The following is a 26922-nucleotide window of genomic DNA, read 5'->3' as shown; positions in this document are numbered from 1 at the left end:
TTTAAGATTTTAAAAATGTTTTCATCTGTCAGTAGGTTCTATCCAGAACTCCTCAAGTGGAAACATTTTAGTTTTACCTGGTTTCATTTTGTAAAAAATGCTCTTTAAGGAACCTTTGGCTATCCGATTATTTAATCGAAAAAATAATCAACAGATTAATTGATTTACTAAATAATCGTTATTTGCAGCCCCAATTGTTACCAATCTGCCTTAGAAAATAGCTCTAGTGATGTTGGTCTCAACATGCAGCCTGGTCAGCAAGAGCATTTTTTCTTCATTTTTCTTCACCATCTAAGTAGATATATCAGCAAAACCTGCATTATACAGTAAAAATATCAAAACATGACAGCAATCCAATTTTGTTTTGCATGATTGATCCATATAAATAATCCACTGCATCTTTAATAATAAATTTGGATCTCAGTGATCAGCCAATGTTTCTTTAAATAATTAATATATTCCTATATGAAATGAAGTTTATATTGACCAACTTGAAATTGTTTACAAAAATAACTGTCTGCCAGTGACAAATTAGTAAATTGGTCTCTAAAATGAGAAGGTGCCTTTTTTAGTCAGGCAGTATGTTAGTATCTTGAATTTGAATAGAAAATATTCTGAGTTTTGCAATAAATTTGTTGGACCACCTGGGTTAATACATCATTTCAAGCCTCAAGAGGAACTGAAGTGACCGAAAGAAACACAGAGCACAAGGCCCCGCAGTCCCTCTGAGTTCAGACTGATACAAATGGTAGAACTGAAACAATATTTCTCTTTTGCACATACAAGACGGGGAATTCGAGCTAAAGCCTCTCGAGCCAACTTGACACACACTGTTCCTTGACAAATTTCTTACCATTAAGCATCCGCAAGGTTCCATGCGACTCGTGATTTATTATAATCACCTGCTGTGTGTCTGCAGATGCAAAATTGCCTGTGCATGGACTGGCTGATAAAAGGTGTAGACTATGTGTACCAATTAGGTATTTGCTAATGTTTATGTTGAGGAGAATAAAAGAGATAATTCCTGTTGGTAATATTTTTTTCACGATTTAATGCACAATTTTTAAAAAGCAAAAAACATAAACACCAAAAAAAGAAGAGCACTAGTGCAAGTGGGTTTGTTTTCTAAGCAATAAGTATTCTAGAGGCTTAAAATTAATGACTAATCATTAACTTTAATGCATCCAAGGATTAAGGATTACTCCTCTAACAGCATGGAGCAGTATTTTACAAGTGCTTCCCACATGTATGTAAATGTGACAAAACAAGACAGAAAACCAGCTGAGCGTACATGTTTTCCCCCCTCAGAGGCATGAAGAATTGATGGCCTGTGGTGGCATATTTGGACTATCATTTCCTGTAGTAATTTACTGCAGAAGGGAAATAAAAAGAGACTGGAATTCAAGCAGAAATGCTGTCCCCCATAAATGCTGTTGCGATGATGCAAATTGTAGTGTAGCTGGAACAAAACAAAAAACATATTTCTGAATGTGATGTTACAATCTGTTTTATAATGTTGATGTACAGTGTAAAACAATCCATACCTGTTTCATATTTTGTCACATTTCAATCATGTACCTCAGTTTTTTTTTATTTAAATTGTACGTATTAGACCAAAATAAAGTCGTGATTTTTTTTATAAATGCCTTTGAAAATACATACAAATAAAACCTGAAAAGTGATGCACGTGGTATTTATTTATTTATTGCATTAAAATAAAATCAAGCTCAACTAATTGTCCCCAGATGTCTACCATCGTTGCCTTGAAGATTAAGATGCCTTTCTTCCATGTTTATTGACTATGACCAGCTTCCCCAAAGCATCTCTACAGCATGACGCTGCCATTGCCAAATTCACTGTAGTATTCAGTATTTCTGAAGTAACCGCAGGTTTCGGGTGTTTGTTTTAGCCAAATAATAACAAAATCATTACTTTTTTGAAACACTTTTTGTATATGTTACTGTAGTGGTATAGAAATATACATATTTCTACTCGAATAGCTTCCAGGTGAGAAGTTCCGGTTAGGTAAAGTGGGCATTGTATATAAGAAGAAGCTGCGTCCAGCTGGACACGTCTTCCTCATGCTCCCAATGTGCGGCTGGTGTCTTGAATATTCTGGCAGTAAAGGCAGGGGTGGATTTACCATGCCCCAAGTTCCCAGGGGGCCCATAAAACTCTGTTTACATGTTTTGATTAATAAAACTATTACCTATTTGTGCACATTAATTATGTTTTTGATAAAAATTATTTCGCTAAAATGCCATCAAAACGCTTATAATATTAAGTGTGTTTTAGCCCCCCCCAGCAGAAAACCATTTGAAAACAAACAATGTGAAAAGCAGTGTTGCGAACTTAGCATTTTTGTCACCATATTTAGCAACTTTTCAGACCCCACTAGCACTTTTATTAAAAAAAAAAAAAAAAAGCGCCTACTGCCAAATCTAGCACCTTCTTTCTGCTACTGAAGACTTTGGCAACAATATATTAAAGGACCGAACTCTGATCTCCAGAGCAAGTAGATATATAACCCCGCCTCCTGCTCTCCTCTATCTTGTCTGCTGTCATGATTCATGCAGCTATTATTTAATACAAAAGGAAAATTGAGAACAGATAAGCAAATCATGGCTTGTTTACAGTGAAAAGGACTGTGTCATTTACTTTTGCTGTCACGTTTTTGGAAATACAGGAAGGAGCAATCAACTAAGTGAGCTTAGACCTAGGAAAAAATCTTTCATTCCTTTTCAGGCAGCATGAAAAGTCAGCTCAGTACAAAAGATAGAGAGGAAAAAGACAAGAAAAGGGACAAGAAGAGAAAGAATTAAGGAAGAAAACAATAATGTCTGTATACTCTAGAAAAATTTCTGCATCTGTATAATGGGTCTGTTTTATGTGTTGTCTTCTCGATTCAGAGGGCCCCATGCCCGTCTTTGCCTAGGGCCCCAAATTTCCTAAATCCGCCCCTGAGTAAAGGAGCAACAAATTGATAAGTGTGGTGCATGCTGCTCTTATTTCCTAGTGCTAGGTGTCATCTATCCCTGCCTGACTTTTTGTCAGCAAATCTGATTTCAAGATATTGTGTGTGCGCGTTTGTGAGTATTGGCAGGAATTCATTATTTATTTTGTTCCAGCCCTTTTGATTCTTTATATAACTGTTAATTTATTTGGATATTGTTTTTCTTTTGTATAAGGTTTAAGGTTGTTACATTTATTAATTGTTTTCTGCTTACAGTTGCTGAGGTCCGGTGTAGGTGCTGGTGGGTTGTCTCACTGGGTTTGGTGATTTAAAGGGTTTTTGTTAGCTGTGTTTGGTGGATGCCGTCCCTATAGTTGCCCCTTCTGCTGGTAACCTCAGTGACTGTAGTTTCTTCTGTTTTTCTTAATTTTTTTTTGGTTATTATAAAGGACTATTTTTTAAAGAGTATTTTAAAAAGAATTTAATAAATAGCTTTCTGTAAATAGCTTTCTGTTTGAAACTGTCTCAGATGTCTCAATCCATGCATAACTGAACCTGTGTGCCTTAAAAAGAGGATAATATTCCCTGGGTGAAATTTCCAGGGTGGCGTTGTTGAGCAATTTATTTGGGTCTAGAAATTTAAAATGCACAATATTCCACAATGTTTCATCTAGTGTTACCACATTACAGCTACACATACAGTAGTAGCCATTCAAAATTTCCCCACTTTCCTTGATGGGTTCTTTGCTGGTTCCCTACAATTCCTTTTTAAACATCAATCTTTGTACTAAAATAATCTTTTAGGATTTGCGGACAATATGATCTAAAGAGAAGCTCCATGTCATGGTTGGATCCTTTTCTTCAGTGAAAGGGTGGAATCAGAGTTAAAAAAAATATGCACGCCCAGGAGAAGCAGGGGGCCATTTTGAATGGCTGCTACTGTATTGTGAGGGATTTCTCTATAAGCTTTTCCCAGTTATAGAGAATGACATATTTGCCTATTGTTCTTTAGTGTCTGAGTGCATCAATTTTCAACTATTAATGATTTTACTTATTTGGATTTATGTCAAAGCTTTATTAGGGTTTAAAAACACAGATTAGCTCTAGCTTTATGCCTAAGGTCGGCATTCTGCTGGTAGATTATTTTGCTCCCCATGCTCAGCTCTTTTGCAGCCTCTTACTGGTTTATTTTAGGATCGCTCAGCATATAGTTCAATGCATCTTACCATTAACTCACCCAGCCTTCCTGTCTTTTCCAAAATAAAGCGTAGCACTACTATGTTTCATGGTAGCAATGATAGATGTCTGTTGGCGGTTAGGTGCACTAGATTTCCTTGCGGCATATCAGTGTACTAGGGGGTAAAAATGCATGCCATACCTTTCAGATTTTCTTTTGTGAAAATATTAAATATATTTCCCCTCTTTTGACTTAGTTTGCTGTAGTTTGGTTTTATTATGAAAAAATTCCCCATTTTAAGGATATTTTTGTAACACATTATAGTGTGCATTTTGTATTTGGTATGTAGAAGTAAATTCCATGTTTTGGTCAGAACATGGGGACAAAAACGTATATTTCATTCCAATTTGCCTTGTTCTGTATCAGCCACTGTGGGTCACTTACCAAGGTCTGATTCAATTATTCTTCCTTTCATAACAGGAGGAAAACATTTTCATGGTGAACGGTTTTCCTAAATAGATTACTATCTGAAATAATTCAATTTCCGTTAATTTGATTGATTTCATACCAAGGGGGAAAAGAAATCTTAATTTAAAAGCATTGCATTTCTAATCAAACATTAACGGAGGAGCAGCGGCAGGCGAAAATCTTTTATTACCAGTTTCTCCACTAATTTAAATAAAAAATGCTCACGGCTGCCCCTATTAAATATCACCATCACAATTCAGTGCATGCCCTCATATGCGAGATCTCCTAAAAATAAGCTCCTTAACTCTTTGCATCCTTTTCCATGTGTCCTGCACGCATAATCAACAAACAGAGAATCTAACGGTGGCCATTACAGCAGAGGATCCAGAAAAAGGAGTTCACTCATCTGATCCATTCCCATTTATTATTCATTCCAGACACACTAGGCTTCACTTTTAGGGCAGACCTACAAAACCAATCTATCCTTGTGAGCAAAAAGGAAACGCCACGTAGTAGTATGACTCACCGAGACACCAGAGAGACTGAAACAGATAGAAAGACAACGGGGTACAAACAGTGATCCACAGGTGAAGTGAATCATCAAGGAAACGCCAAATCAAATTATCACAAACCTGAAAACGAGAGAGAAATAAAAAAAGAAGGAAGGAAAGTTCCACACACAAAAAGAGAGGTGACATTTTTGACTTATTGAGCACTTCTTCAACAGGTGCACTCTGCAGACGGGTGCCCACTGGTGCTATGCTGTCAGAAAATACAGCATTCTGGCCACTGCTGCGAGGAGAAAACACCTTGCAGAGACATTGTGTGAGTGGCAGGCAGAACTGGCAGGCTGCCACAGATAATAACATCTGAAATAAATTTGATGTGTGGAATTCAATCTGTAGTGATAGGGACGGCTGCAGCATTAGAGTGAAGTTCTAAATGCTATCTACTCATCCATGGAATGAGGACTGACACGCAGCCTCAGAGAATAGATTGTGCAATTAGCAGCCTTTGTGCTGTTTTGACACAATGAAAAGGGGAAATGAGATTCAACGTTGTCATGCATGGCTTTCTGTGGCTCTGCGATTCTCATATGATAGTCTTCCTGTACTCCAGGTGAGAATAAGTTGAGATATTTGGAGATGTAATATAGCACAGAGAGAATGCACAAGGGAGACTTATTAATAATCTGAAATATTTTATTCAGACTGTGTGATTTTTGGAGTGTTTCATTCTGATGTGATATTATTCCCATTCTGATGGTCATCAATGTGAGGTGCAGTATGCAGTTCAAGGACAAGGGGGCGCTCTTTGAGTAGACATTGAGCAAAAATGTTTGGAGAACCAGAAGGAGAATGAAAGATAAAGCAAGATAGAAAGGTTTGGTGATGAATGAGAATTAAACTCCATTTAATTATTTTGCAGAAACAAAAAACAATCTTTGCTGTTTTCAACATGTTGGTCTTTGAGGTGAATGAATAACAGCAGCCACAATAATCTTGTTAGAGGTAGTCTAGTAGGAGAATTAAATGCTTTCCTCAAGCAAAAATGCTCTATAGGAGGATTTCATTAAACAGGAATATCAGCAGAAAGGTAATTAGTATTAGCATTTAATTTAAAAGAAAATAAATGATAGATTATATTGATGTGTAATTGTCAAGCTCTGCCCTTGTTATGGCCCACATCATTATGGCGTAGACAGCTGACCAGTTCGCTAGTCTTCATCACTGATATGCTCTTCAATGAGGGAAAGCTATGAAATGTTCTGGCTACAGAAGCTGTCTGTTCAATGGAAAGTTGAGTGGAAGGAAATGTGTGTTGGAGAAAAGTGTGCATGTAACAGAGTTAAACACAGCACTGAGAGCATTGTGAAGAAAAGCCCATTCAGTAGTTGAACTGTATGTGGATTCAGTTCCATAAAGGCAATCACACTCAGACATATCCAGAACAATTTGCTACACTTGGTTAAATCCTTGTGTTTATCAAAAAGTGACCTGAAGACACTTTCTAAATATAAGCAGACTCTTACTTAGTGTTTCAATCTGAAAATTAAAGATTTTTCTTTAAATTTCCTTTAGTAATCAAGGTCTAATAGTGTGAATTGAAATGAAAGAAACACAGAATCCAAGTTTAATGTAATCCAATGTAAAGTTTTTATATGAAGTAATGTTTGGGGAACAATTTACTCTTCTAGTTTTGGTCCGCTTAGTTAGTCCAAAGTCCAAAGTCAAAATCCATCATGGTGCTTTGATACAGCTCTGTGTAAACAGCTCCTTTATCAACTCGTACGGTTAACAACTGTTTAACCCCATTGGCTTGTATATAGTTCTGTATTCTGTAATACAATTTCCTGAGGAAATGAACTGTGTTTAAAGTAGGTGTTTAAATTTTCCTTTGAATAAAAATTAATACATGATTGACGGTTAATCACTCAATGTGCAAAGAGTCTGGATCATGACAAACATAGACCAGAGTGTTCTTTACCCAGTCCACATAATCTAAATCACCCCAAATTGTTTAACATGTAATGTGTGTACAATTGTAACAGCTATAGAAAAGGTCTTCTTGTATTTAGGTATTTCAGGAAAATATATATAACCCATTGTATATTAATTTATTGACATGCAAAAAATGAATACTGAACACAAATTTAATTTTTATCAGACCATTACATTCTACTGCTATAAAAAAAAGCCCAGCCAACAGAGCATAACTTGGTTTCCCACATCCGAATAAACAGCGTAAAACCCATAAAAGAAAATTACTATAATACAACCATAAAGTGTCTGTGGTCCTCTGTGGAGAATTTACCTCACAGCACTGCCTGGTATTTCATGCTTCCAATGGAATCACATTTATATTCCCTCAATTCGACCTCTGGGAATTACAGGAAGTCTAAGCAGGCAATCGGAGTAGGCAATAACATAGCCTTAAACATTTTTTAAAAGTCTCATGAGGAAGCGTTGGATTATTTCTATAGCAGCCTAGGTGTCATTGCAACGTAATGCAGCTCCCATGCAATAGTGAGCAGCCCCCCTATCCTCTCTTTCTCTCTCTCCGCCCCTCATGTGTCTACATTTCCATCCCATGGCCGTCTCTAGGTGATTTAGCGCCGCCAGTCTCAAGCAGGTATCCAACATGGCGATCACGGGGAGCGGATCTCTCGCTATTTCTTTCTATGTTTTAGTGATTTCAGCGGCGTTTCTTCACAAAGGTGAGTTAGTTTATTCTTCCCCTGAACGATCTAGTGACGGATCTCCTCCTTCACAACACTCAATAAGCCCAACAATTAAAAAAAAGGGTGAAGAAGAGTATAGCGCTCGCGAAGTGAAGTTGGTGCGTTTGCGCGCACGATGCGCACCAGCTTCTCCTCGAATCTCAGCATCCCTCTCGGTTTGTTGTTTTAATAAGAGTGTCCACTATCCACCCAGATACGCTCCGTTTTTATAGAAGATCTAGATCTGGTTTAAACTGTGTTCTCCACTGGATGTTGCAGGAGTTGCTTTAAAAAGTAAGAAGCAGAGATAAAGTATGAGCTGTCGAACGGGATCTATCCAAACGGGGAAGGCAGTGGCTTTTCTGGAGAATGAAATGAGCAGCAGGCTCTAATTCTAGTCTACAGTATATTCATAGATAAAACTCATCCCCTCAAGTCTTTCCTAGGCTCTGCGCTTCAGGTGCGCTTCAGAGGGGGGAAAAAACACGCATTGCAGCTTGTGTATCCTGTGGCCGCTCAGCAGCTGCAGACCCGGATCCATGCGACTATTCATGTGTCCGCAGTCCGCACTTTATTCAGCCCAAGAGGCTGCAAGTGAACATCTGCCATGCCACCTCATTAAAGGTGCAACAATCCTAGATGTTTCTTTTCTTTCTTTTCTCTGGATGTGCACGCTCATAGCATTGCATCAGAGTTGTGTCAGATTTTTAGGAGAGGTTACAATGGCCCCACTTTTGGAAACACTTTTGCAGGTAAGGATTGCCATCTGTATCCCGAGCAAATGAAGCAACTGTTTGAATGACACAGAGTTACACTTAGTGGCTTGATTCTGGCTCATGATGAAACCAGCGGTGCATAGAGCAATGTTATCTGCAGCACACATCAACAGGTCTGCAGAAACGTATGTGTGGGCATGTATTGGTTAACTTGTGGGGACAGTGTAAGGTGGATTTTCAGGAATATGCTGCTTTGTCGTTTAGGTGTAAGCAGAGTTTAGGTAGGGGTTTGGGTTGGGTATATATTTGTAATGACCAGGGTTAGACCACACAAATGGAGGTGAAATGGATGGAAGGTAATGTAAAGACCTCTTCAGGACAGCAGGACATGCCATTTGTATATGTGTGAATGTGTGTGTGTGTGTGGTGCTTCCAAAATGAGGGTACTTGTTAAAGAAATGTTTTGACAGAATGTTATTTTTTTGCAGTTCAGTGGTTACAAGGCTTTCATTTCAGAGCTGCTGAATTTATTATGCTCTGTGCTGAATTGCAGCTAAATGACATTTACAGCATTGTCTAATGTCTCCTTGTCACATTAATTTAATTAACCTCTCAGCAGAATAAAATAATGCATCCTGAATGTGGAATAACCTCCAGGCACAATGCAGTGAGAGCTGTAAGGCTTATGGAATAAAAGCAAGCTGTTCTTTGCTGCTCACTTGTTTTTAACCTGACCTTAAGTTTTAGGCCTTATGATGGACAAATAATCCTTTTTAGAAGCATTTTGCCGTACAAGCAGCAAAAGGTTTTCTACTAGATTTGTGGATTTAGAGACTGACAGTTTTCCGCTTTCTTCTTTGCAAGATAGCGTTTATGTTAGACTGAATGAAAAGCACCTGCAGATTGCAAATTCCACTAGGTTCTATGGACTTTGAGTAGGCTCTATTTACACACAATTCTCACACTGCATCTCTTCTCTTGGTTGACCCAGCAGCACGGCTGGACCATTTTGGAATCCAAACTCACTTTGGATCCATATTATCAAATAATTTGCCGAAGAATAACTAGATTTTATTTAAGGACTCCCTATAATAATAGACAAATCTGTAAATGTACGTATATCTGTCTATTAACCATCGTCAACATTAGATACATTTCTGTTAACTAAAAAAGGTAGTCAAAGCACTAAAGATGAAATGCACTATTATTCCAATAATACAACTGCTTTATAACTGGACACAGACATACTATATAAAAAGGGAACGTTTTATAACTCTTTTTACTTTGAATGAATTATTTTGGTCTGACATTTGCATTTATCACTGCCTTCTTTTGTGTGTTTTGATCATTTTACTCGGAGCTCATCTCAGCTTCAAAGAGGGGGGTATTTGAGCGCTTCCATCGTAAATCAGAGCTAAAGTAATTCTGTGCTGGAGTGGAACACAAGCAGTGTAAATCTGCAGGCAACACAGAACACACAAATATTATGATATAACCTAAAACCTTTCTTAGTATCTCAGATTAGAGCTGGACAGTAAAGCAACATCAATATATTTATATATCCCAGTAAGCATTTATTTAATAATTACAATATAAAATTTCAGGTACTTCAGTATTAAGTACAGTCCATTACCACTGCATTTGTCACCGACTCTCTTTTATTTAGTTTTATGTTTTTTTTTTTAAAGCAAATATTTTAAAATGTAATATTGGATGACTGCTCTATACATGGCAAAATAATTGTCTTAGATTCTTACAGGATTCAATTGGTAGCATTTTTGAAAGTCTGTTTTTTTTCAGTAATATCAATATTAAATTGATAAAGAAATTAATAAATATATTGTGATATAAGTTTGGGCCATATTTTTGAACCCCAGTTCTGATTATATGTAGTGTTTCTATCTGGCTGAAGGTGATTATCTAAACCTTGCTCAGGTCTGCTGGAGCTTCTAACTAGATTTTAACAAAGCATTCCACCAGCATTATGTTGGCACAACTATATCGTACCAACAGGTTGATGCATTGAGGGTGCAGTGTTGGTTTAGGTTATTCTGATGTAACATGAATAGATTGCTGAAAGAAAGGGCTCTTAAGAAGATCCCACGCAGCGTGCAAAAGGGTTCAAGGTTTTCTTTTAACAATTTGAAGTTGTTGAGGAAAGTAAAATAGAGAATTTGTAATTGTATGCTTTTTTCTAACTTTTACATATAACGGAAGAAAGGTTAAACTTCTTCAAATAGTTGAGTATGTGTGTTTTTTGAGTCACAAATCAATATCTTGCACTCTCAGTTTTGTTCGAGTTAATCTAAAACAAGCGGTGCAAAACAAATGCAAACCCTTGTATTCATTCCTTAAATTTTTAAAAAAAATTTTCGTTATATTGTATTCTTTTTCCCCTTACACAACTAGAAATGAGGGAATACCAAGGCTCAAAACAAAACTAAAATTGCAAGACATTTTGCATGACTCACAAAGCAAAGGTTGTGTACTTGTACACCAGAATTTGAAGAGATGATGTTTTTAAATAAAATTGTTAAAGAAAAATCTGTAATTATAAAATCTCCCAAGTTACAATGCAAAAATACAGCCATCGAGAGACTTGGAATACTTGGACAAAAACTAAGAATGTAAGGATCAATTTGTGTACTCAACAATCTGAATAGGTGTAATTTTTTTTTTAATGTTCAAATACTGAGCTTTCAAAATGATCTTCATATTAACTAGCTGAACTCTGGTTACTACATGTTGGCCTCTCTTAAAATGAACCTAAATTTGTCTGTTTAAAAATATTTTAGGTCACAAAGGAACACAGATTATTCCGGGTTCTGACTAGTGTATTTCAATGTAGAAGGACCCCACACTGTCACCACGACCCTGTGACTGCCCCCCCCCTCCCGTAACTGATATCTGCCCCTCCCGCGCACTAGGGTGGTGTCCAGCGCATTTCACACAACCACTTGTTATAGTGAAAGTTGTCAAAATTACACCGAAATCAGACCGATGCACTCAATTTTATGGAAATAATGGCTGTGGAAAGTTTTTTTTTAAACACATTGACATGCTTGTTTGCAGCCATGCATCGGATAAGCGCTATGAAAATGTGAACCCTAAAAATTTTAGACTCTGCGTTCAACTCAGACATGTAAGTGTTCTTGCAGGCAGGTGAACACATGGGCTCCCGTCCCACCAGCAGACAGAGAGCAACCTTCGAGGGTAGCGGTGGAGCATCCAGGTTCTTGATCTGTCAAGCTGAACCATATGATAGTCATGCTTTTATTTATTTATTCTTTTTTTTGACACTCTACCCAATAAAACGCAGCATTATTGCTGTGTTGGTGTGAAGCGTTGGTGTGAAGCCGTGGCTTGAAGTAGATGGCAATAACCCCTCACTGGGTTTCTCTGATGTTTCCATATAAAAGAGAGATATGAACCTTGCCTTTCAGTATGGAAGAAGATTGCAAGAAATAGGGGTAGGCTCAATTAGTAAAGAGGCAATCAAAAAAGGAAGACAATATAGTTGTAGAGCATAGAATAAAGAAAAAAAAAATCACACAGCCCTACCCCAACTCTAATAAAAAATCCTGGTGAGAACCCTACCGGTCCTGCTATTGAAACTCTTACTCAAGTAAACGATCTAAAACTACTGCTGGAAAGCCATGAGGGGGAACCTAACTTAGCCTAACAAATAGTTCAACAAGTTTTGCATTGCATTCTTTGATAAATGCATTCTTTGATAAATGCACTTAAAACTTCTGTATTTTTCTGTATTTTTTACTTTGGTCTATGAATGAAGCTGAACATAATTGTATTCCTTAGGTTATATATAGGTATATATAGGTATTATTTCAGCAGCAGTAGGAATCCTTTTTTTTTTTTTTTAGATTGAAGCGGTCATGTCATTTTTACAATTTAGCTTAAAATGTGTGTGTAAATTCAGCAATACCATGACATTTTACTCAAGTACTACCAAATGAAGCCAACACCAATCCATTTTTTGTCCTGGTTATCAAAAGACAACACTGCTCCTTCTCTGAACAGTGGCGGTCGTAAAACTACAGAGCTGCGTTGCCTAAGCATCCCCGTTATGAAAAGATGAGACTTTGCATTACAACAGAGGAATCTGTTTAGCGGTGTGTCTCTCCCCCGGGTCTCCTGGGGCCCTGCCTGTTGTAGCGCATCAGATGGTTGAATTTCAGAGGGTTCAATGATCCCACTTATTGCCGGTTTAAAGCCATTCGTCAGGACTGAGTGATGGTGAAGTGGATCAATACGAGCTGTCATGAAGCCTAGAGGCGCCGCTGAAGGACAGGATCTCAGAGAAACAAAAGGAAACATACAGCTGTTACAGAGCTCTTGGATGCCAGTTGGCGTCTGACCCTGTGAGTGATTGACAATGTTCGGCTCAGGCTGCCTACGGTGGGCTTTAGCTTTGAAACAGATACCGCTGAAATCTGCTCACAGCGTGCTGCTCTGCCCTCAATTTGTGTTTGTATATTTGTATTCTGGTGGGTGGTTGTTTTTTTTCTTCTTCCTCTGTTATTATGCAAGTTTCCCCTGTGTTTTATGATTGTCCTGTGGCCATGGAGGATGTTAGCGCCTAAGGGACAGGGATTCATCCTTTTTATGCATGAATAGGTTGTACATAGCAGATAAGGTCATTAGCTTAGCAGAAACGAAATCTAAGGAGTAAAATAAATTATAATAAAGTCTTAAACATTTAAATATTATTTACTAGAAGCTGCTCAGGACTTTTGCTTTTAGCTTTGCATTTCAGCAAGCAGCATAGTTTAATGAACTCTAGGGGCCCGATCTTCAGAAGGTTTGCGTCTCTTAAACCAGGTGCAAATGTGTTGTACACACAGAGCAGATCTTTATAGACGATGCAGAGTGATTTGTGTTTACAATAACGCAGTCGCAGACATAGTTTGCAAACCTTTTCTTTGCTTGTTTGGCTTATTCAGTACAGAGATACATTTCTAATGACCGAACTGCAGAAATTCATGGGTAGAGGATATGAAAATGTAAGCATTTCCAACGTGCAAAGCAATTTCCGAATCTGAAAATCCAATATGGCCAGAGTTTTTGTGTTTTGTGTGTTTGTAAGTAATTTTGAAAGTGAGGTTCAAACAAAAATATCTGACTTTTACAGCCCTTGTCAAACTGCCTGTAGAACACGCAATCCACCTATTTTATTTTGCGGATCCAAACCAGTTTGCATGTCGTAACAGTTGTGCAGCAATCTTTAATAAGAAATATTACATATATGTACATACATATTAGCGCTGCAACAATTAATCAGATTAATCGTGTTTAATCGATTATTGAAATAATAGTTGACTAATTTAGTAATCATTTAATTCTTCAATGGAGTATAGAGACTGTAAAACGTCTCTATATTTTGGTAATTATAACAGAATTGTAAAATAAATATGTAAACATTGTGCATTTAAGATAAAAAAAAGCTTTTACTTCTATCAATATGCTCTATCCAGCACTCCACAAGTAAAAAATTTTATGTGGTTTAATTTCACAAAAAGTCTTCTTTAAAAAAACCTTTTGCTATACGATTATTAATCAGTTAATTGGAAAAAAATAATCGACAGATACATTGATTTGTAAAATAATTGTTAGTTGCAGCCCTAATAAATATATATATATATATATTATATTTTATATATAAACACACACACACACAGTTTAGATATATAAAGTATAAATATGTGTGCATGAAACGTATAGTAAGGGCTATCCAAACTTCCAAAACAACACACAAGATAAAAGGGGATCTTATTGGACAAAAAGTCTTGTTCTGTAGTTTGTCTGAGCTTCAAAGGGTTTCTTGGACTTTGAATGCTTTTTACTTACTCTTTTTATACCCAGTCATGGTTCTCAGCCATTGATGTATATTGTGCAGTACATGCTTACTTATTAGACGAAGGGGCGAAATAAGAAGTGACTGGCCTAAAAAAACAGCTATCCCCAGCAGATGAAAGAAGGAAGAAATATGGCTGTGAGTTCTTTCGGCTGCTTCTTTTATGGGGACCAATATGAAGCCATTTCAACCTGTACATAGACTTGGCAGAATTTCTATGAGAATGGCCTTCCTGCCTTATGATAATTAGGGCTTCTGAGTCTTTCATTTGTTTTAGTCAAAATTAAAATCACATCTCATAGAAAAAAAATTGAAATATATTTTTATATATGTTTTGGCCATATTGTCTAACCCTAAGTTTGATACAATACTAATATTTCAAATGTTTTTTTAAGGGTGTAAAAAGAAAGTAGTTTGAGCAGACTTGGCGGGACAAAGGTATGAATTAGGCAGGTTGACCTAGACTCTATGCAAGTGTATTTAAGTCCAAAGTACAGCTCATGGCTAAGCTCTGTGGCCATTTCAATCATGTTGTGTGCTTCCTGAGCAAAGCTCAAGAATGATACAAATTTGTTCCTCCAGGAAATTGATCTAATGCAGATATACACTTTATATTTGTTCTTGGTGATATTTTCACTAATAGATTTTCATATTCTTGAAAGAAGAATATGTTTACAACAAAGTGTATGTCCTTTATTAACCATACTTTTTGTTTTTATTTTGACATTTTATCTGGGGCTAAAAACTTTAGTTCACTGTATTATTCAACCTGGCTAAATACATCTGAGTGAGATAAGTCCAATAAAAAAAAAAATAAATATATTTATTTCCATGGATGATTATTCGGTTCAGCATCAAAAGCCAAAATAATATCCAGCAGCATTACAAAAAGCTATGCAGCAAAATGTAAACGCATTATTGTAACTTAGATGCCTCATAGCATAAACTTTAAAGGTACATTGCATGAGTTTAAAGGTTAAATATCACTTTAGTTTTTCTTTTTGTCTATTTTCACATACATGTCCTTGCAAGTGCACATATAAAATGAGTTTTCCTGTATTTATTAGAGTTTCCTCTATAGGCGCTAGTAGTCATTGCATAAAGGAGTGACTCGGCTGGATTTTCTGGGCCTGTGTTGGAGTGTGACGTGCTGCTTGATTCCGTTCACCTGGCTACTTTGTTGAGCTTTCACTGCCATAGATGGATTTGCAAGGAAACATGGGCGACTCTTTCTGAATGTTGCTAGTCTTTTTTATTATGAAAAAATTAAACAAGTGCATTTCAAGCTCAACATTAAAATAAGGACATGCAACTTTTTTCTAGTGTCAAAAAGAGCCAAACTGGACTCTGCTTAATGGAGGAATCAGACGAGTAAATCATTGGGACAGCATTCAACAAATGAAGAGAGATCAGATCAGCCCGGGGAAGGAAAAGGGACCCACGGTTTGCCCTTTTTTTGCTACAAAGATAAGATTCTCTCCTCAAAATAACTTCAGTTTTTATAACTTGTTTGCCTTTGAAGAAACTAGGCCTCTCAACAAAAGACTTGTTCTGTCACTGTGATACTTTACTTTTCTACTATGCACGTGCACAACACTGATGTTTGTTTTTACTTATCTCCAGAGAGGACAGACATCTGGAAAATCTCTGGTGTTTGAGCTATGGTCCTTTAATAGTTTTTAACATTTTAATAAGAGATTTTCTTTTTCTTTAACCGATAACTTGGAATTTAAGTAACCTCAGCCACATCTTCCAGGCTCTATGGGACAGTGTCGCTTCTCCTTTAAACCATCCCAGGCCCCTTTGCTAATAGCATGGATTTTCGTTCCAAACAGGTATAAAAGAATAACGATTATAGTTATAGTTATAGTTATAGTGTGAATCTGATTACTACTGTCTGCACCTACTCCACATCAGATAATTAGTCCCCCCATTGTTTCTGTCTCCCATATATACACCACCTGTTCAGTTACTCTTTGCTGGTTTCTTCTTGTTACTTGGCTCCCTATGTGTGCTTTCTTCTGATGTCTCCTGGCTTTTTGGTTTGATCGAGTGAGTGATTGATTGACGTTATTGATCTCACAGTGGAGAAATGTACTTGTTATATCACCTCAAATAGTCAAAAAGAAGAAGAAAGTACCAAAGGAAGAAAAGGCGCATGGGGCTATATTCATATAGATATATATATATATATAGTGTTGCGCTGATGCCATTTTTTGGCCCGGCTATGCAGTATCAGCCGATACAGATACCACACCAATACCATCTGTTTGAAAGGGATATGTGTGTGTGTGTTTATTTATGAAGAACTGCATACTACTTGGATTTAAAATAATTGCCATCATGGCTTTGTCAAGCTGCTGCCTACCTTTGTGAAGCAGACTAATACAAAGAGAATCCACTTTTATTGGTCCCCAAAAAAGAAGCAGCCAAAAGGGAGAATCCACTATTGCCTACCTGGAATCAGTGACAATAGTTGAATAAACTTCTGGCTCTCAAAATGGTATCGGTGCCCTATTTATTGGTACTCGCCGATACTGATACCACCTTTTTAGTGCTGTATCAGAACCCTGCCGGATACTGGTATCGGTACAACAATAATATATATATAGATGGGTATTTATATTTATTTATATATATAGTTATTGCACTGGGTTTCAAATATAAAGAAAGAGGTTATGGCACAGGGTATTAAATATTAATTGCACATTATACATTGCACAAGTTATTGCCGTTGTAGTGTCTCATTGTAGAGTCTGGTGGCAGCAGGGATGAATGTCCTGCATCAGCGCTCCTTTTTACAAACAGGGTGTAAAGGTCTTTCATTAAAGGAGCTGCTCAGCTCCTCTACACTCTGGTGCAGGGGTCAGAGGTGTCGTGCATGATGGATTTAAGCTTGGACAGCACCCTCCTCTCAACCACATTCTCCACTGAGTCCTGAGTGCAGCATAGGACAGAAATGGCCTTTCTCACCAGTTTGTGAAGTCTCTTTTGTGCTGCTCTGCGCTGCCAGGGGCCCAGCAGATGACAGCGTAGAGGAGGGCTGATTCCACCACAGAATCATAGAAGGTTTTAAGCAGGGGCCTGCTCATTCCAAAGGATCTCAGCCTCCACAGGAGTTGAAGGTAGCTTTGGCCCTTCTTGTACAGGGCATTGGCGTTATGAGTCCAGTCGAGTTTATTATTGATGTGAACACCCAGGTATTTGAAACTCTCCACAGTTTTTATGTCTTGCACCTGGATGGGAGTGAGGTGGGGGTCTTCTCCTGAAATCGATCACCATCTCCTTGGTCTTACTGGTGTTAAGACACTGGTGGTTCTTCTCACACCAGTCCACAAAGTTCATGTTGACCGATCGATACTCCAGCTTGTTTCCCTCAAAAACACAGCTTATAACGGCAAAGTCATCGAATAACTTCTGGAGATGGCAGCTAGTGAAGTCTGAGGTGTTGAGGGTGAAAAGGAACAGAGATAGAACAGTGCCCTGGGGGTCCAGTACTGCCACCTCTGACTGACTGCCGTGCAGCCGCATATACTGAGGGTGTTCAGTGAGGTAGTTGACGGTCCCATGCAGCAAGATGTCTGTCCAGTCCAACATCCTCCAGCTTCCCCCTCAGCAGCTCTTGTCTGATGGTTTTAAAAGCGCTGGAAAAGTCATTCTTTGATTCTTGGATTCGGTTTCTGTTTTCTTTTTTATTTCATTAAACCTGCAAGAACTCATCTCTGCCTCCCTCATCTCTACCTACGGGTCATAAACCAACCTCCACCCAACCTGACACAAGCAAAGATTACTTGGGTTCTGAGTTAATACCATTTTCTGGTCAAAACCCTGTAGCGGATTGATGAGAGTCAATACAATAAAGATGATTGAATTGCGCTAGCCTTGTAAACTAGCCCAACCCGCCATCTGGTTTGGAAGAGAACCGAATGTTTCAGAGGTGGAGAATTATGTCCCAGAGGAAACAACAAAAAACGTGTTAGGAGTGGCCAATAATTTGACAAGGGTTTTTATGCCCCCCCCCCCACCCCCCCACCCCACTCCCCCTAGATCCACCCCTGTTGCAGACGATTGTAAAACGTCTCTTAATCTCAAAAGATCTTTAACGCAGAAACGACTTCATTTAGATATGTACATCATTTTAAAGTTGACAAGCCCTAGAAACTGCAGTTGAGAAATCAGTCAAATTGCTACTGTAGAATGGCCACATGTTGTCAACAGATGTTCTAGACCAAGGGTGTCAAACTCAAGTCCTTAAGAGCCCTGCAAGTTTTAAATATTTCCCTGGTCTAACACACCTGAATCCAATGATTGCATTATCTTATCAGCATGCAACCAAATTCTGAAGAGTCCCGCTAATGACCTGGTTATTTGGTTCAGGTGTGTTATCTAAAAGGTTCAGGAAACCAGCACCTTTTATATTAAGGAAAAAATGTGAAACCCTTTTCATACCTACAGTAATGTTTATATTGCTCTTTACTATCCATTTCATTAGAATATTGCAGGTTTGATTTCATGCTGAACAAGAAAAAAGGAGAGACCCCACAATTCATATATTCTACCTTTTTAAATTAAAAAAGGAAAAACTATTATGCCCGAGTACCTTCAGCCCCAATCAAGTGAAAACCACCAAAACGGTGAGCTCTGAACATCATTTATTTATTTAAATGCGTGTTTAAGTTTCTATTAATCTTTTAATAATCAATTCAGAACTTTAAATTTCAGCGGCATACTTTACAGCTTTTTCTGAAATGGTTTTTCTTCTATCGTCTGCATGAAAAAGCACTTATAGAACAGTACATGGTAGATTTAATAGTGCACTTAATGGCCCATTGATATGTGAAGTATTTCATTGCCTGTACTATGAGATCACCATTTTACATCATTTGTAACAATAATATACTCTTCTATTTAAAGAAATTGGATTCATTGCTCATTAAATATACATTAAGCTGTGCCTAATAAGCCTCCGTCTAATTGTTGGGTAATGCATGGCACTATTTTATGTGGTGGCAGCTAATCTAAGCTGCGGAAAGTAAGTGGCTGGCAAAGAATTGGCAGCAGGAATTTTGCCACTTTTAGCAGATTTAACAAAGAAAGCTGTGAAAGCTATGTACCTCTGAGGTGTGCAACATCAACTCTAGTGGCACAGACTTCTGCAAACTTAAATTCATTTTCTCAGCTGTAAAACACCTCTTCTTGCTCATGTGTTTTTTAAACGTTACACTTCTTTTCAGTTTCTAAACGTGCCTCAGTGTAACTTTACTCTATATGGTGTTTCTGAGAGGTCTTTTTGATTTTGACACTAATATGAGTAAAATTAATACAGAATATCTGATACTAGCTATAAAGTAAATTTTACACTCAATTAGAGTGGAAAAAAAATAAATAAAACAATCTCTGGTTCTGCTTTCTCTCCCATTTGTCATCCTGTTCACTTTATCATCTATTTTAAGATTTCATAGCTTGCTTTTAAAGTTTCGAAAGGTTTGGGCCAAAAATATCTAAATTATGTTAACATCCAAACTAAGGCATGGCGCTATAGTCAACTAACCAGTGTCTCCAGATGATCCTAGATCAAAAGGAAAAGCCAGAGGTGATTGAGCGTTGGTATTTTCCACAAGCCATAGAACAGTTTACCTTGTAACAGTTTTAGACTATTGATATACCGTTAAATCTGTCCTTAAAACCACTTTTTCCCTTTAAAATGTTATTCTAGTAGGATCCATCCATCCATCCATCCATTGGTATACTGTATACATATATACAGTATTCCCAAATTTTTGTCACCATGTTGATGAGTTGTGTTGTTTGAGTCATGAATTTAGGCCTTGCAGTCTTGAGAAGGTTCGCTATTTAATGTTTTTTTGCCATTTATTGAGTAGGACTTTCACTATGATTCAAAGGAGTTACAAAGCACCAGGTCTTGCTGTTTAACCCTTTCTAGACTAATAGATTTTCTTTAGTTTAATCAAGGGATGAAGTGTTCATTTTAGATATATATTTTAGCCTATTTCATAATAGACATATTCTTTTTAGGGATTTTCACAGGTCTAACCTTTGTGTGTTTTGTAAAATTGGAATAAAAATGGCTATCAAGCATAAATCTTAAATGGGGTCACAAATAACAGGATACTAGATCAGATTATTTTAGTTTTACTCTTCTAGTGAAGGAAATCATCATTTAAAAACAGCTTTTTATATAGTCGGTCAACTTTGCGTGATATAGATGTGTATAGTTTTTATGATGATCAAAGATAATACAATGGAGGCAGGTTAAAGCTAACCCTTTTGCATTTGGCCCTGTGGAGTAAGATCTTTTCCTTCATTTGAAGCAAAATCTGACACGAAGAAAATAAATGCCTTTAAAGGTTTGAGTTGGAAAAAAAAAGGAAATCTCTGTTTATCCTTGATTTTACCTTCCTTCCAATTTCTGAAATACTCCAATGTCGTATAAAAAATATAAAACCTTAGCCTGGATCCTGGGCATGAGGGGTTTTGTCTGCATACTTTATAGTGGGACCCCTGAGTCAATACCGTGGCATGTTGTTTTGTCAAGGTCGCAGAGTGCAGCGGCAAACACGCTATTACTGCAAGTCTTATACTTAATACTAAAAAAAAAAAAACCTCTCAGAGGACATTTCCATTTGTGCCGCAGTGCCACACAGAAGGACAAAACTGAGGATGATCAAAAATCGGTCTGTCTGTGTCGAAATGTAGTAAACAGTCAATTAGGGGAAAGAGACAGATGACAGGTTCTTTTATGGTCGTGGGGACAGAAGCTTCCATTCACAGTGATGTGGTAATGAGGAGGAGAGCTGATGTCTCTGCTTATGAATATGACATTGTTCTCTCTGTTCTGTGGATCTGAGAGACCTCACTCTATTTGCTGCGATGTTTAGACACTGACAATCAGGCCCGCATGGAAAAAGGAAAAAAAAAAAAAAAAGTAAATGCAATGGTTTTGTTTTGAAAAAAGGACAGAGAGTGCGCATTAGTATGGGTGATGGAGCAATTACAAGCCATCATTAAGGCTTACAGCGCAGCACTTTTCTAAATGAAAAACTCCAATGGGCAGATATCCTCCCCAACCAGCACCATGCAAATAACTTTCACTTTTATCAAGTTGCTAAAAAATATGGACGAGACATCATCCATTCTATGCTCTGACTGCACGGCTGTTTTGTTAGTTATTACGGCCCATCATCGATCTAGTTTTCACACACAACATTCAGATGCCAATAACTGTGTTTTTACAAGCTGAGGATGAGGTTCAGGTTTTGACACTTTTAAACTCTCCATCGTATTAATATGATGCAAGACCTCTACTCATATTATTGGAAGTAATACTTTGAAATTCATCAAATATACCCATATACATAAGCAGATAATAAAGAAAATAAGCTGCATCCAATATAAGTGTGATTCTGTAAATACAAATGGAGTTCAATGCAGCATTGAAAGAGGCTTTTTATTTTATTTTATAGAATGACCAAGATTCACATGAAATGCTTCTTTAAATGTAAGTGGACGTAATTTTTGTAGAGCTTTTCTGGATAAGACCGACCTCTCAAAATGCTTCACAGTACAGTTACATTCACGAATGCATATATGCATATGGCCATAAATCAGTAATAGAGTATCAGCTACTTTAATAGTCATTTTTTTTGGTAAAAGACCACATATTCTCCTAAACATGCCCTATAATAAAGTACAAATTAATGTCTTTTTTTTTTTTTTTTTTTTTTTTATGAAAGACCCTTTGTTAACGGAAAGTCCTGTTATATTAAAAATGTAAAGTTCTGAAAGTACTTTAAATGTGAAATTATAAGATACTGTTAAATAAATTATACGTGTTTTAATTGAGAGTAATGTAATTTGAATGTGCTTTACTGACATCCATGTTTGTCAAAGAACGCTACTGCAACCTACCGGTTTGTGACGTCATGGTGCGGTATCGGATATTGATCAAGTCCCAGTGCTGTATCCAAGGGCGTAGGTTTGATTTGAACTTTGGTAGGGACACTATTGGTCTGGTGTCATTGGTGCTATGCAATATGCCCTTTTTTATGCTCGATGTGAGCATCCGCACTGATAAGAGGAATTCATTGTTAAAAGAGAAAAGCAACATTTTGCTCCATTAATAAAAATGTTATAAGCTCTACACTCATTAGATGCTGTTTATCAATGTTTGAAGTATCACCGGCTCTGATGAATGTGGAATTCGGTCTGTTTTCCACTTTGAAAACGGTTTCATTTGAACGACTAAGAGAGAAGGTAAATACAGGATTTTCTTTTGAAGATATAGAATAGATCAGAGTTAAACCCCACTGTTATATTTTTACCTACTATTCTCTCTCTGTATCAAGCAAAATAATACATTCATTAAAATATTAACTTCACTAAAAAAGTTGAACATCTGGGCTGTAGTTAGTCTGTGTAGCCAATTTCATGTATTTCATCTGGGGCTGCAAAAAATGAATCATATTAATTGATTATTTCAATAATCGTCAACTAATTTAGTAAGTGATTCATCATTAACTGGAGAATAGAGACTTTAAAACATACAGTAATATAAATGTAAAATGTGCCTTTCCCCACAGAGCAACCTACTTAGATCAGTTATTATATCAAAATTGTAAAAATAAAAACAAAAAAATGAAAACAGTAATATCAACTAAATATCGGTAAAAAGGAAACCCTCACATTTTCTTTTTTAGTTGGCTGTGGCTAAGAATCAGAAATGTTGATGCTTACAGCCTTTATTTGCCCATTTTTCCAGCAGTCTTCAGAACTCCTGGCTGACCCAGAATATTTCGTTTTATAAAAGAAAAAAAAAAGGTTTTTGTTTTTTAGTGTACATGATATTCATTTTTTTATTGGGACTAGTTTTGTAGCCTAATATTAATTGTAGTAACCGCTGCATTCTAGTGTGAATACATTTTCAATGTTGTGCTCCAAGCACACGTGGACTAGAAAACAGCCAACCGGAGAGAGAGAAGGCGGAACTTAAGGCAGAACAACCAATGAGAGTAGAGTTAAACAGAGCAGCACAGTTCCATGCGCTGCTACATGAAAGGGACACGAGAGACCAGGCAGAGGAGCTGCGAGAGGAAAAGAAGCCACTGCTGCAACAACTACTGCTGTAAATTATAAACATGTTGTTCACATCCAATTATTGGTAGGGACAATTAGGTCGGTTCGAAATTTTGGTAGGGACATGTCCCTATGGTCCCTATGCAAACCTACGCCCATGGCTGTATCTGATGTTTTTCAAAATGCACTATTATCAAAGTCATCTTGAAAACCTTCTCTTTCGAAATGTTGGCTACATATTAAGTGTTTTTTCTCTGGCCAGAAGTTTGATGGCAAATCCTCCCTCTTCAAGTTGGCAATCTAGCAACAAACCCGTGGTGGATCATGAATCAGGAAGGTGAAACAACATCCTACTGCCATGCACGTGGGCATTGTCAGTTTAACCATAGCTCTCGTGAATTTCAATGGTGAAGTCCTCTCAAAATCTTAAATAATTGTTGTTGATTGCATGTGTCTAGCAGTTCTTAATTATTTTGCTTGTAAAGCGGGGAGACTATCGCTCAGCTTACCGTGATGTCACTGCCGGGAGATGTCAGGAGTGAGGTCTTACTATATTTGGGCAAAAATGGCTGGTCCCGGACTAAGTGATCGTGACGAAATTTATTGTTTCCATTTTGTTTTGTTTTGCTGATTAATGCTAAATTCTTTAAATCACCATAAACGTCTTAGTTTCCATGCTGACTGGACTTTTCATTTAATTTTTAAACAGTTTGGTAAAATTGCTCTAATTTGTAGGTTTTTATCCAGCAAACAGGTTTTCCTTATTTCACATTATATTATAGACATCTCCAAACAAGAAGCAGTAGTAAAGAAGATTCTCACTTAATCTAAAAAACAAAACAAACAAAAAAAACCCAACCAGAATCACTTTTTTAAATCACTGTTCAACAGACTGCAGAAATAATATTTCTACTTTTCAGAATATTTAGTCACAAAGTAAGTTTTTTTTAGTTTTCATTTGTTACCTCTGTGTTAAAATTTAAAGTGGCGGTGTTTTATGTGCAGTAGCAAAAGAAAATAATAAAACAAATCCTTTTTCAGCTGAATGGTTGAACCCTTCAGCCACTGGTTGCTACTCACACTCAGCAGTTTCCAAGCAACATCATTATCCATTGGGAGAGATGTTTCTATTATTCTGATGATTCCAAGTCAAACATTTACTCTCCATTAGCATTTTCTTTTTGTTTCTACCTAGCTACTAACTCCAGAGTGAAATGCATTCCACTCATCTAAACACTGTACTGTATTTGTTGTTAAGCAGATAATGTGTCTGAGATTTCTTTAGAGCTTGTTTGCAGTAGCAGCGAATGTGTTCAAGAAAAAGGGGACAAAAACATTCATGACAAACTTAACATTTCCTAGATTGATTAAGATTACATCAAGGCTTATGCCGATTTCAAGTTTTTTATATATTTGATCGTTTTTTTTACTATAACACATAACAGAAAGAAAAATAGCACTGCAAGTTCATTGACTATGACGGAGTATTAGGGCCAAACTTGGAGAAAAAAAAAGTCGTAAGATTACTAGTTTCTTCTCATGATCACATAAAAATCATATCACGTGATTAAATGAATAGTATTGCTAGTTTATTCTCATAATATTCTGAGAACAAAGTTCTAATTTTTCAAGAATACGGTAATGATAAAATAAACTTGCAAATCATCAGCATATTCAGAAAAAAAATATACGAACAATATCTGACCAGCACAGCCAACCTACCAAACAACAATCTCCATTTGTAAACATAATAATAACTCGGTTATTATTATGGTTTAATATTTCCTTATTTTTAAAACTGATACAGAAGTAGGACTTTATATTCATTATTCTACTACTTTATTCTCATAACATTACAGCCTGTCAAAAATAAATGTCTCTTTTGTTTAGCCCCAATACTGTTATAGCAAGTATTTTAGAGTGTAACAAAAAATGTTGGAGTTTCAGAATCCTTACCAGTTATTGATGCAAGTATACTGTATGTCTCAAGCTTGTATCTGTTCCTTTTGAATTAAAAAAACAACAATAAGTAATCTCTATCAAAATGTATGCTGGAAACATGCATTATATACTGGAAATTCCTGGAGGCATTTGGGGAAAAAAAATGACTTGCAGTGTCTGACCCCATCAGAGCCTATCAAACAATATTGAATTATTTTCATTTCATTATTTTAAGTGCTATATCTCTGCCTTTACTAATATCATATTTTGACTTTTTAGACCTTTTGCCTATCTTGTCTTTAGTATTGGCATCCATATGTTAACAATTATGGACTGGATCTATAAATTACCTAAAAAGAAACTTATTTTTCTTCCTTTATTTGTTTTACTGCCCTCCTTGGCTAAGATACGACATGCAATGTTTATTCTTTTGTGGAATTTGTAATAAGTTAAGGATGCATTTCCTCTTTGTCAAAATTATTTGAGCTTATTGTCCCATTGGATCACCTCATAAAATGTGCTCATTCATCCATATGTCATCTGTGCTACCTGAGATTTGATTAAAAAAATAAATAAAAATAGATTATGGGATTCATCAAAGCATCAAAGCAGTTAAAATTGAGCAACACCAAAGGGGAATTATTAAATACTCAGATACCAGACAAAATGAATCTCAGGAACTGCTTACACATCTTCAATTTTTCTGGATTTTCTCACATTTAGGGCTGCAATTGACGATAATTTTGCAAATCGATTAATCTATCGATAATTTCTTCGATTAATCGATTTATAATTTGATAGCCACAGGTTTATTAAAGTACATTTTTTATGAAATTAAACCAGGGGAAACTAAAACTTTCCCACTTGAGGATTTCTGGACTGAACATATTGACAGACGAAAATGCTTAAAAACAAAATAATAAATGCAAAATGTTTATGTATATTTTTTTAAATTTAGATATAGTTATGGTTCTAAGTGCGTCTCTCTGTCAGATAAAAGCATATTTTACAGTCTCTATACTCCAGTTAATGATTAATCGATTACTGAATTAGTTCATGATTATTTCAATAATCGATTAATTGTGATTACCGTATTTTCACGACCATAAGGCGCACCGTACTAAAAGGCGCACTCTCAGTTATTTGTCCCATTTCTGTATTTAACACACACATAAGGCGCACCGGACTATAGGGCGTGTTTTTTATATACAGGTACATGTCCTCTACTACCTTTAAATACCTCTACTGCGTATTTAAAAATACAGCAGGGGCAAAACTGAGTATGATTGTGCTTTATTCATGTATTTATTACAAAGTATTAATGAAACCTGGGAGCTGGCCGTGAGACAGAAACATCGCAGATGACACAGCGCTGTGATCACTCCTAAATTAACTTAAAATCCTGAAACCTGCCGACGGAATATGTTCGCTTTTATTACCGGTATCCTGGTGCCTGCAGTTTAAATTATTTAGATGAAAAAC

General features: G+C 36.7%; 1 protein-coding gene across 2 annotated transcripts in view; it reads left to right on the top strand.

Moving 5' to 3' along the window:
- Positions 1 to 7675: 7675 nt before the first annotated feature.
- cadm1b (cell adhesion molecule 1b) overlaps positions 7676 to 26922 on the top strand; it is a 280976-nt gene continuing 261729 nt past the window's right edge. Inside the window, exon 1 of one of the 2 annotated variants that reach the window (XM_038303434.1) lies at positions 7676 to 7815. In XM_038303434.1, coding sequence (XP_038159362.1) covers positions 7740 to 7815 — 76 coding nt within the window. In that variant the 5' untranslated portion in view covers positions 7676 to 7739. The remainder of the gene's footprint in view (positions 7816 to 26922) is intronic. The other variant, XM_038303433.1, reaches the window with a different exon arrangement.

This window comes from Cyprinodon tularosa, unplaced genomic scaffold (genome assembly GCF_016077235.1).
Source record: "Cyprinodon tularosa strain WSP-4 unplaced genomic scaffold, ASM1607723v1 ctg51, whole genome shotgun sequence".
Lineage (NCBI taxonomy): Eukaryota > Metazoa > Chordata > Actinopteri > Cyprinodontiformes > Cyprinodontidae > Cyprinodon > Cyprinodon tularosa.
This window is presented reverse-complemented; position numbering and strand designations above follow the sequence as displayed.